The sequence below is a fragment of the Notolabrus celidotus genome, chromosome 14 (genome assembly GCF_009762535.1).
Source record: "Notolabrus celidotus isolate fNotCel1 chromosome 14, fNotCel1.pri, whole genome shotgun sequence".
Classification (NCBI taxonomy): domain Eukaryota; kingdom Metazoa; phylum Chordata; class Actinopteri; order Labriformes; family Labridae; genus Notolabrus; species Notolabrus celidotus.
Genome location: NC_048285.1, coordinates 30,650,707 through 30,662,600, shown reverse-complemented (window position 1 = coordinate 30,662,600; position 11,894 = coordinate 30,650,707). Strand labels below are relative to the sequence as shown.

The following is an 11,894-nucleotide window of genomic DNA, read 5'->3' as shown; positions in this document are numbered from 1 at the left end:
CTGTACGTGGGACGCTTAGACCGCTAGGCCAACAGCGCCCCAGATTAATGCATCTTAATGTCAGCATGCACTGACACAGACAGCTGCTCACCATGAATTTAATCCTTTGAATCTCCAGTTCGTTCCACAGCTGGAAGCCCTCCCCGGCGGACTTCTTGTCCTTCTTCGCCTTGGTCTTCACTTTCTTTTCTTCGACCTCCTCTGGCTCTTCCTCCTTCACCTCCGGTTCAGGCTCTACCTTCTCTGTCTTCTCTCCATTTTCCGTGCTGAAAGAAAAACGGATGAAACACTTTTGCTTTTCCCTTTAAACACAAAGAACCTACTATGAATCTTATCTTATCTTACTCTGCTTTCTCAGTCTCTTGAGGAACCTCCTCTTCAATTTCAACCTTTTCTTCCTCTTCCGCCTCCCCCGATGACGCATCCAACTGTTTCAACAATTATTTAGCAGTTAATCACCTAGCAAATGAAGATGAATGACATTAAATAAGAGTATCAAAGAGAAGCACATCACCAGTTTTCTCTTCAGCAGCGGCGTTCCCTCAGGAGTCGGAGGCTCTTCAGGCGTCGTCTCACCAAAGTCTCCAAGTCCCCCAGGAGTATTAAAACCAGGCAGACGTCCACCTTCCCTGTCCTCGCCTTCCTCCTCTTCCTCCTCTCCTCCAACAGCATCTAATAAGTCCGCCCCACCATCTGCATCTTGGACTTCTCTAGCTCCCGGTTCAGGTGGCAGGTCCCCGTGCACCTCATCCTGTGTTGGATCCGGCATACTGGCTAGGATCTCTGTCACGGTCATTTTCTTGGCGCCTTCCACTAAGCCTCCGCCGAACAGCACCTTCCATATGAGCGTGAAGAAGCCCTTACATATGCTATAGACAAACATGAGGATCCCCATCACCACGGTGTAAATAAACGTCACCAGGCCGACCACCATCTCCTTCACCGTCATCTTTCGTAGCTTGCGGTAGCGTCGCCGTAGGTTACGGAAGGTGAACATGTTGAAGAATTCGACCACGCTCTTCAAGAAGTCTGCAAACGCCGAGGTCGACTCTGGAGCTTCGGCCTCTCCATTCCCTTCCTCGCCTTCAGCAGACTCTCCTTCTTCTCCCCCGCCTTCCTCTTCTTCATCATCATCTTCTTCCTCTGCGCCGTCTCCCTCAGGCTCTGATATAGACGCGGCGATGTTCATCTCAAAGATGGTGTCCTCACAGAAGTTCACAAACATCTCCATTTTCTCACTCTCGCCGCCCTCATTGACGACATCAAAGATGAACTGCCGCTTGGACTCTCTGACTTGAGGCATCTCCCACTGGTTCCTGTTCGCCTCGCTGATCTCAAAGTAAATGCGCTCGATCTTCCTGCTGGCTCCCATGATCTCAATGCGGCCCAGGTAAGGGCGGAAGTAGTTGAGGACGCTCTCTGCCTGCTCCAGGAAGTTCTGAAGGCGGGTGTCATGGGGAACGTGCTCTGACAGGTTTGTGAGCAGGACGGCGATGTTGAAACCGATGTCTTTGGCCGGCTCCTGGAAACGATCAGCAAACTCCTCAAAGTTGATCATTTCGTTCTCATCAGCCTCAGAACAAGAGAGGAGGAACTGGATTTCTGATGGGGAGTACTGCTTCTGGCTGTCCATGGCTTTGGAGAAGTCCTTCTTGGAGATCAGCCCGCGGGGGTCCGTGACATAGTCTCTGAAGGCGTCTGATGCCACGATGTCCTTCAGCTTCAAGAACATGTCGAAGAACTTGAGGATCATTTCCACATTGCTGGAGGACTCCACCAGCATGTCAACCATCTGCCGGGCAATGGTGCCGTTCACTATGTTGCCTAAGAGGAGTAAAAAAAGTGACAGGAGGTAAGAGGAAGTAAAAATGTATTAATATAGCACTTTAAAATGCTCAGTTACAAAGTGCTTCACAGACACAAAACAATAAAAACAAACAAGATAGAAACAAAATACATTATGCAGAAATAATCAGACAAACAAAGCAACAGACAGACAACAGTAGAGGTTAGATGGGAGGTTCTATGAAGGCCTAATAATACAACTCAGTGCTTTGAGTAATTTTTTGAAGCAATCAACAAACTCAGCCGACCTGATGAGGCGCTGTTTGTAAAGTTGTGCACCGAAAATAACATTTCTCCATGTTTACCTCCAAAACGTCATAAAAATGTAAAGTGATTTTTTAAAAGTCACTTTTTTTTATCACATTTAGAGAAATAACTGTGATCTTCTACACATTTAATTTTATTGTGAAAAATATATTAAGTTAAAATAATTGTTAAATCCAAATGTTAAATATATATCTAAATGTTAAATATAAATGTAAATGTTAAATATAAATCTAACTGTTAAATATAAATATAAATGTTAAATATAAATGTAAATGTTAAATATAAATATAAATGTTAAAGATAAATGTAAATGTTAAATATAAATCTAACTGTTAAATATATATCTAAATGTTAAATATAAATCTAAATGTTAAATATAAATATAAATGTTAAGTCTAAATCTAACTCTTAAATCTAAATGTTAAATATAAATATAAATGCTAAATATAAATGTTAAATATAAATATAAATGTTAAATATAAATGTTAAATATAAATATAAATGTTGGTGTCTAAATCTAACTCTTAAATATAAATGCTAAATATAAATCGAAATGTTAAATATAAATGTTAAATATAATGTTAAATATAAATCGAAATGCTAAATATAAATGCTAAATATAAATATAAATTTTAAATATAATGCTAAATGTTAAATATAAATGTTAAATATAAATCTAAATATTAAATATAAATGTTAAATATAAATATAAATGCTAAATATAAATATAAATGTTAAATATAAATATAAATGTTAAATATAAATCTTAATCTTAATATAAATGCTAAATGTAAATCTTAATGTTAAATGTTAAATATAAATATAAATGCTAAATCTAAATCTAAAATCTAGGTCAAAGTTGATTCCTCAGTTTATTGCAGCAGGTTTGATATTTAGTTTTAATGGGCCAATAGACTGTTGAACTGCAGTGGTGAAGGTGTCGGGTCCCATTAACAGTATTTCTGTTTTATTTGGATTAAGATGGAGGAAGTTTAGAGACATGTGTGGAGAGCATGTGACAAAAAGCAGAGAGCATCACCAGAGTGACTTTTGGTGCATACCTTCAAGTAGAGACAAGAGCATCACCACCATGTCCTTCTGCAGATCCAGCAGCTCCTTCAAAAGTCCAATTTGACTGGAGTCCTGCAACACAGCCAAAACAAGCAGCACAACAGAAACAAACAGCAGAGAAAATATATATTTAACAACATATACTGACTGACATTTCAACTTTCAATGAGAAGAGTTCAAAGTGAAGGGTTGTGAGGCATAAAAGGGCAAGAGACACTACCTCAGAGTGTGCTCTACTCCAAAAATGATCCTGGGTTTGCGTTTTTTAAATAAAGAATATTCATTTTTAAAATCACACACAGTACATTGAATGTGATGGAATGCATAACAGCAGGAGGGTATAAGAACAGGGGGAGGACATGAATCTGCGAGACAGCGCGCCTTCTCCTTATCTGAAAAAGTGGCAGCAGCATGGGGAGCAAGGGAAACAGAAACAGAGTTGATCTCAGCAGTCCTGAAGACCAGCACCAGCAGAAAACAGGAGCCAGGAATATTTGAGACAATAGTCTGTAGTGGTTTTCAGGCTGGTGGAGATCTAAAGGAAAGTGGTGTCAGGATGGGCAAGCATCAGTTCACCTTTGATATCACAGCGGCACCTTTAATACCCCGACAAAGACAAAAGGACCAGATATACAAAACGTCACATGTAGAGCTCGATGAGAAGAAGCAAGGCAGGGCGTTAAGATCCTTAAAGGAACAACAGGAAGTTGATCAATTGAATCAATCGCTTGCATGAAGCCCTCTCAGAGTCTAAAGCAGACAGCAAAGCGTACACAGACCATTCAATCATGAGATTCGTCTCCACAGCTGACTACTCATTTTGTGAAATGAAAAATGTAATCCAGGTTTGTGCTTGTTCTGAAACACCTTTAAGAGAGTTTGAGTATATTTCAAATGAGGCTGATTATTCCCGGTTAAGAGTCTCTGAATGGAAAGTCACTAACGGTCTGACTGGATGGCTTGTTAGAAAGCAGCAGTAATGCTCGTCAACTCAAAATAAAAGACATGAAATGAGGGATTACATGAAGGAGGTTATGAACATGATGCAGGTTTTAAGCTACATTATATGTTATATGATCTTTAATAAAAGCATGAAGGGACTCTGAATGAGATGGCACTGAGACATTTATCCTTACGCCATTTCGTTCTGCTGCATCAGGATGCATCTGACAGAGTTTGAAATAAAAATGAAAATGTCATCACTCAGTTCTGAACATTCATTTACAGTTCTTATAAAACTTATTTAACTTTTTAAACTTCACTGCTGACACATTCACACATCTTTTTTTATGATCCAGTACACAAATGTAAAATATGATATGTTTCCATGGATAAAACAATGTTTCTGTATATATGACGACCTCAGCTCATCTTAAAGCTAGGGTTGGTAGTCTCGGAACACCAGCATGAATTTGAATGTAGCTTTTCCTCATGACTCCGTCTAACCCCTCCCCTCCTCCCTCGGCGCTCCTCCAAAACGACGCCCCCCCCGCTCACATGCACGAGCGCCGCTGATTCTCGACCATATGATGGTGACTGATTCAAAACCGGTCCTCACCAAAACATTATCATAGTGAAAGTTAAAAACACAAACAAACATGGCTGCTGTTAGTACTCACAACTATCATGCTAGCATTATCCAGTTGTACCAGTGACACGATATCAGGAGTTAAGTTATAACACATATATAATACTGTAACAGATCTACTGTTTGTTAAACATGTTCAGTGTAGTTGCTCTTAATTCCTACAGTGTTGACGGTCAGTGAAGGCATCAGGAGAGGTGTAGAGTGTGTGAGTGGGAGAGTGGGAGAGAGGAGAGGAGAAGTTGTTCATTCATTCAAACATTGATTGTTGTTTTGTTGGTTGGCGTGATCACGGCCGACAGTGACCGGTTATTAAAACTCAACGTGTTCACGAATTGGCTCGTCATCACTACAGCGTCCGGACGGACGCTACAATAAATATATATTTTCTGTAGGACTTACTGAACGTCATTAATTATTCTGCTTGTTGGTGAGAGCTTTTTAGACTCTGATCCGGACTACAGTCCTGAGCAAAGCACCTCATCAGGTCAGAGGGGACAGGCCCGAGGACGAGCGAGAGGGGCAGTAAATAGAGTCAGGGTAAGTAGAGGCAGGAGACGGGGACTCGGAGGAGTGCACACCAGGGAAATGTACGCGCAGGAGGAGGGCAGAACGGCTGGACGGGATTTGATTGGTTTAAAATTTGGGGAGCCAAAAAATGGTGATTGGTTGGTGTTTTCCCAGGTTTACTCCGGCTGTAGATAGCAGTTTTTTTTCGCTCTTTTTAGGAACACATCATGTATTGATTACCATCAGGACATAAAGATCATTTTAACCAGTATGACAAAAAGTGGATCTAAATCTGATTACCAACCCCAGCTTTAAAGTGAAGTTGCCAAAGTTAGGTCAGTATCTCTCTTTAGAAAAACCCTAATAAATGATCATTTTAAAGATGTAGAGGTATAGAATATAAGAAAATAGCCATCAACACTGTCACACACATTAGATGTGTTAGTTTAAACCATTAACAGACTGCAAACACACATTTGTCCAAAGCACAATCAAACCCAAAGCACTGTCAGTACTGAAGAGTAAATCTAAACTAGAAGGAGAGGATTAACAGGTTTACACAGAATCAGGAAGAATATTAAAGAGAAATAATGTCAGAGTTTCTGTTTCAACTCAAACTGTTTCTGCCTTCTGAACTGGAATTCATGTTTAATCAGTTTATGTAGAGGAACAGAGATGCATTACTTATATGCATTAATGAATGTATTAAATAAACTGTCAATATTAGGAATTAACTGTATATGTATATAAATGTATGAATATATAAATACTTATACATTTATCATCTGCAGAAGCTTTCAAACTAACTCTCTCTGACATTAAAGACTCAGTTAAGAGGCAAAAACAGTCTGACAAAGATAAGAGGGAAAAGATAGTTAAAGGTGAAAAAGAGAAAGATAAAAAAAGGTTATAAAAATTATTTCATTTAACAAAAAAATAATCAAATAAATACATACTTTACTCTGCAGGAACCATGAGAGAGACAGTTCACAGAATTAGTATACTCAAAGTGAAGAATAGGAAACTTTCTCAGTTTACATTTCCAGGTTGATTTCATTCATTTATGTTTAAGTCAAGAAGAGCAGATAATATCCATGAATAACAGAAAGAGGTTTATCATGTATTATTTGAAGGTTTCTTACCTGAGCAAGTTTCATCATCATATGAGCAAAGACGTGCAGGAAGCCGACAACAGCGTCCCACAGTCTGCTGTGAGCCAGAGACTGCTGGTTTCCAGTGCAGGGACCCTGATGGACAAAAATACAGGATGGAGAATCAAGTAAGGAGAGTTGATTTAACTTGTTTTTTTTTTGTTTATTCACAGGATAGAAAGGTTTAAAATCAGCTATTATTGTGGCTTTTTTATGTACTAATGTTTATTATTTAGATTGCAGTGACAAAAACACGATTCCTCATATCTTCCTGCTGCAGAAAATGTTCAATTAACAAACTGTGACATGTTGAGTCACCATGAAATAATGTTTATAAATATGATTCAACAAGTTATTCATCTATTGTTCATAAAGGATTTTTCTTACCTGGATATACTCTGTCAAGCTGTTGAAGACCTGCTTGGCCACAGTCATCGCTTTGGAGAAGTTCCTCTTTCCAGGCTCATCAATGATGTCTTTTCCTGAGTAGTACCAGTAAAAGTCACTGATTGACTCCTGCAAACAGAAAGGAGACAGAAGAAAACATATTACTTTTTAATTGGCCCTATAGCATGAGTAGTTTGGTAGAAATGTGCAAAATGAAGTGACTATAATAAATCAAACTTAAGTTAACTTACTACACAGATGCATCTCAAAACATTAGAATATTTGGGCTCCTTTACTTCTAATCACTTCTGAAGTAGTTGATAGAACATTTAGAACATATCATGATATTCTAATTTGTTGGGATGCACCTTCATCTTTAAAATGCAAATCTACATGTGCTGATTGACTGAACGAAAAGATCTCACACTCATAGCTTTCTTAATCCTGTCAATATACCCCACAATCAACCAAACAACATCTATTCATGTAGGAAGTAGGATACAGCCTGGGTTGAATATGAACAGATCAAGACATCAGTTTATTAGAGTGACCTGTAGTCGAAGAAGGTAGTCCACGGTGCAGATGATAACGTTGATGGTTGTGGTGCTGCCGGTCTGAGTTCTTAGGTAGTTCTGGAAATCTGGAAGCGAATGATTGAAACAGGAATAACATAATTTCAATTAATTCTCCAAAATACAAATACAGATGTCTCTAAATGTTGTAATCTACATTCAACAATCCAGGCGGAGGTTATTTTGAAGGTCAGATTTTACCGGTCTGTGTTTGGATAGGAGACTCACCGTTATTGTGGCCCTCACAAAGAAGTTGGACGAAGCGGAAGAGGTCACACGTAAATTCATTGTCTGCCATCACTTTCTCATCTACGCAGAAAGACAAGAGAGAAGCTTTTTGCACCCGTGCAAACACAAGTGTCCAGTCCAGAGTATATCTGTTAATCTGCTGTGTTACTCTGTTAGAAAACACAGTGGAGAACACAACTGGGCAACATGACATGTAAGGTAAGTTGATTTATGGTAATCAAACTTTACACTTATACTGAAAACACGGCTCCATTAAAATGATCAATAAGGAAAAACAACAGGGAATACAAATTTTACAAAGCTGTCATTAGATGAAAATGTAGGATAAAGTGTACATGTGTGTATTTTTGTTGTATGCATGTTTGTGTGCAATTGTCAGTGTGCACACTCATGTGCAGTGAAACCACACTTCATACCACTCACCTTTGTTTTAGACAATGTTAGTAAAAACCACTTACAGCAGACAAGCGGGGCCACGAGGGCTCCATCATGACCCCCCCAAAACATTACCTTTGTCTAGCACTCCAGCACTTTTCACAGAACACATCAACTCAACTAAACCCAAAAGCACAATGGATCAAAGAGGTTGTCACAACACAGTCAGAAATATGGAACACACACAGATAAATAAAGACAAGGAACAAATGAACAACATGGACGACACACAGACAAGACAAATGTAAACACAGAAATACAGAGATAATCTCAAGGCACACCGTCATGCTGGACAGATCTACTGAACTCTGTGGGGCATAAACACTTATTACTATGTGTATCTAATAAGGGAAATACTGTTGTTGTTGTTGTTTGTAGTAAAAGTAAAGAAGGTTAACTTGTCTTACAGGGTACGAAGCTTTTTATGTGTGGGCTTACACTGTCAGTATATTATGATTACACTTTAAATCCCATTCATAAGAAGAGACAAATCTTAAAGTTCTCTTTTGGCATGACACTAGAAAAACTTCTTCACTTCTTCACAGGCATACTCAGATCTGACCCTAATTGTACATAAAACAAAGTAACACCAAACTGTATTATTGAGCTTAATATTTCCCTTTAACAACAGACATGGACACAGTGATGGGGAGGGGTGATATATGTAATCCTAATGACTACTCCTGAATAATCCTGTGTCTGTAGCAAGCAAAGGTGTGGGATCACATACAATAAGGTCGGCACGTCAGGAGTGAAAAATACAAAACTACAGGGAACATGATGCACCAATTATTTGCAACGTCATTTAACGATTTGCAGTTTGCAGATTTCACAGATGTCGGTTATCTGAGGTACTTATCAATGGGGGCAGTGTGTAACCTGAGCATGGCCCCTGTTTGGAGAAGCCAGCCTCAGTATCGACACTGAAGCGCAGCTATTTAAAACTTGGATGGCTCAGAATTTCTTACAACTTAACAACAGTAAAACTGCAGCCGTGCTTTTTGGCCCTCAGGATGCCACCAAACTAATTTGCAATAACTTCAGTGATCTGTCAACCTTCACCAAACCATCTGTTAAAAACCTTGGATTCATTTTTGATTTAGCCCTCACTTTTGACTCTCAGAAATCAGTTTCTATCAGCTCAGAACCATCTCAAAAGTTAAAACCAGTTCTTTCTCAAAACGACCTTGAAATAGTAATCCATGCTTTTGTTTCATCTCGCCTTGACTATTTTAACTCCCTGTATTCTGGAATCAGTCAGTCAGCCTTGTCCCGCCTGCAGTTAGTCCAGAACGCTGCAGCCAGGCTTCTGACTGGTTCCAGGAAGAGGGATCACATCAGCCCCGTCTTGGCTTCCCTCCACTGGCTTCCAATTCGCTTCAGAATTGATTTTAACATTTTGCTTTTTGTTTTCAAAGCTCTGAATGTTCTGGCCCCACCTTATATAACTGACCTCCTGAGCCCTCACAAAACCTCCAGGCCTCTGAGGTCTTCTGACACGGGTCTCCTGGAAGTTCCCCGGTCAAAATAGGCCTTGCATCTTTGGAACAGCCTCCCCTCCTCAATCAGGGCCGCCACCTCTGTTGACTCTTTTAAGACTCGCCTCAGAACACACTTTTATATTTTAGCATTTGAGTCCTCTAGCCCAGAATAGGTTTCAATCCCCAATGATGTGCTTTCCTTGTTGTCTGTTTGTCTCTTATTGTACGGCACTTTGGTCAGCTTCTGCTGTGTTTTTAAATGTGCTTTATAAATAAACTTGACTGGACTGTCGACGGGTTTGAAGCAAAGAGTCCCTACAGCTGCTGCAATTCATTTCAAAGTTTCTGGAGAACAGGGTCAGTGTCGTTCTCTCTGATCTACTTGAGAGAACGGATGGGGAGAGGAAAACGAGGTTACTGCCTTCCTTCCCACTGATCACTGACAAGACTGCTGAGAGTGTTTGGAGTAACAGTAGATCTGTGATAAAACACTCAAAGAAGGAAAATTAAACTTTACAATCATTTCAAGAGGAAAAGGCAGAGATACAATGCTTAATAATTACAGGTACAGTAGCATTTGTATCATTGCAAGGTTTCCATTTCGATGTACCAGTGACCAAGTGACTGTAAAGTTTTATTTCGCTTAGTCCTTGAGTGTGAAATGAAATGCAAAATAAGTTCACAGCAAGGAAAGACTAATCAGGTAATTAGAGCTTAAAGAGACAGGGAGGACAGAGGAGAGTGAAAAGAAGGAAAATATGTAAGATCAAAGTTTCATTTACCACGTTCTAGCTTCTTATCTGAGAACCGTGAGGGCAGCAAATTGATGGGAGGGAAGAACATGAACATAAGGGGTAAAGGGTTCAAATGGGCAAAATGCACGAGATGGGAGGGGGGGGAGAAAGACAAAGAGAGACGCAGTGAGTCCAGAAATCTCAAGGCTGTCAGTGGATGATAAACAGATCATCACCATACATCAACAGTCAAAATGCTGTGACTACTTTAAAGAGTTTCATGGCTGTAACTCTCTAAACACAAACATACCTGCAACCCTGCATCCACGAGCAAGAACACTCAGACACACACAAATGCATAAAAGGACAGACTACATACTTAAACTGAAAGTATGTCAGATTCTAACACGATCAAATGCAAGAGAAAGTATCACAAAGATTTGGGAGTGTGTTTAAATGTAGCTGTGTGTGTATGACACTGAGCCAGGACACCAGACGCTGTAGATCATACTCACTTGTGCCCTCCTCTGAAACCATCCCAAGGCCCTCAGCCTTGTTCTGTCTCTCAAAAGCATTCAGGTCCAGAACACTGTCAGAATCAAACATGGTTAAGAGTCAGTTTCACACTGAGCAGTCCAACAACCTTTACTCCTTTCTCAAAACTACTTTAAGGTAGAATTATCTAACTTCAGTCAGAGAATTATTTTTTGCATGCAACAAGTGATATTTGGGAGTATGGCTCTGTTCTGAGATCGTGCATAAGTGGAATGCCACGTCTGAGGCAGGGAGAGCACACTTGTCCTCTCTTTCATGTGCATACATGAAAAGCCAAGGTAGGGAGAGCAGCAGCAAAGATCCCCGAGGTACAGAAGAGAGCGAGCATCAGTGACAATACCTAAGACACTGGTAAAATCAGACATAGCATATAAAGGAGGAGCAGTGGTGGAGGTGGGTTGCTGAAGCAGGAAGTGTAGGCAGGCTAAAGCAGTTTAAATAACACAATCATTTTGACATGTGTAGAACGTAATCGCTGATATGGGCCGGGGTTAAGATCAGCTGATTTGCTGTGGACTGCTTCACTTTGAGGCCTTCCTGAATTAAAGCTGCTGTTGGTAGGAATGGTGTAAAATACGTTACTTTTTTTCTGCAGGGTTTGGAGAAAAGGTCATAATCCCCATTGGTAAGTGGAGTAATTTGAGACTGTTGCAAAATCTCTGTGTTTTCCAACGCCTTTGTATCAAGCAATGTTATTAATCCCCTCGTTCTCGTTACAACGGACCAATCAGAGCTAATCTCCAATCCTCTGTCCTGATTGGTTAAGGGAAGGCCCCTACTACGTCCTCCGATTGGTTATGAGTCCGGCACTATCATGACTGCCCACGAGAACCATCAAGGAAGCACAGACCACAGTCAACACCCCTCTGTCATTCATCATTCAACTCAAAAAAGACCTCCACCCACTGAACCCTCCATAAACCCAGTAACCTCTGCCTGTTCACTGCTGCCTGAGCTCATATCACACATCATGCACACACACGTATACACAGTACACCTAATACATGAAACACATACATAAACAAGCACACACACTCTTTAACTCTTTTTAC

The 11,894-nt window shown here is 40.0% G+C and overlaps 1 protein-coding gene and 1 long non-coding RNA gene across 2 annotated transcripts in view; one reads left to right on the top strand and one right to left on the bottom strand.

Annotated features, from left to right (window-relative positions):
• Positions 1-11,894, bottom strand: part of ryr1b (ryanodine receptor 1b (skeletal)) — a 77,640-nt gene that overhangs the window by 8,664 nt on the left and 57,082 nt on the right. Inside the window, exons 84-93 of the mRNA XM_034700981.1 lie at positions 10,803-10,876; positions 10,336-10,353; positions 7,617-7,697; positions 7,368-7,456; positions 6,817-6,945; positions 6,421-6,525; positions 3,174-3,255; positions 515-1,824; positions 346-428; positions 92-266 (exon numbers count right to left, since the gene is read on the bottom strand). Coding sequence (XP_034556872.1) covers positions 92-266; positions 346-428; positions 515-1,824; positions 3,174-3,255; positions 6,421-6,525; positions 6,817-6,945; positions 7,368-7,456; positions 7,617-7,697; positions 10,336-10,353; positions 10,803-10,876 — 2,146 coding nt within the window. The remainder of the gene's footprint in view (positions 1-91; positions 267-345; positions 429-514; positions 1,825-3,173; positions 3,256-6,420; positions 6,526-6,816; positions 6,946-7,367; positions 7,457-7,616; positions 7,698-10,335; positions 10,354-10,802; positions 10,877-11,894) is intronic.
• On the top strand, positions 16-11,468 carry LOC117825254. Its single transcript, XR_004633818.1, has 4 exons — positions 16-1,852; positions 6,412-6,557; positions 7,608-7,835; positions 11,438-11,468. It is a non-coding gene; the product is annotated as an uncharacterized LOC117825254 (long non-coding RNA).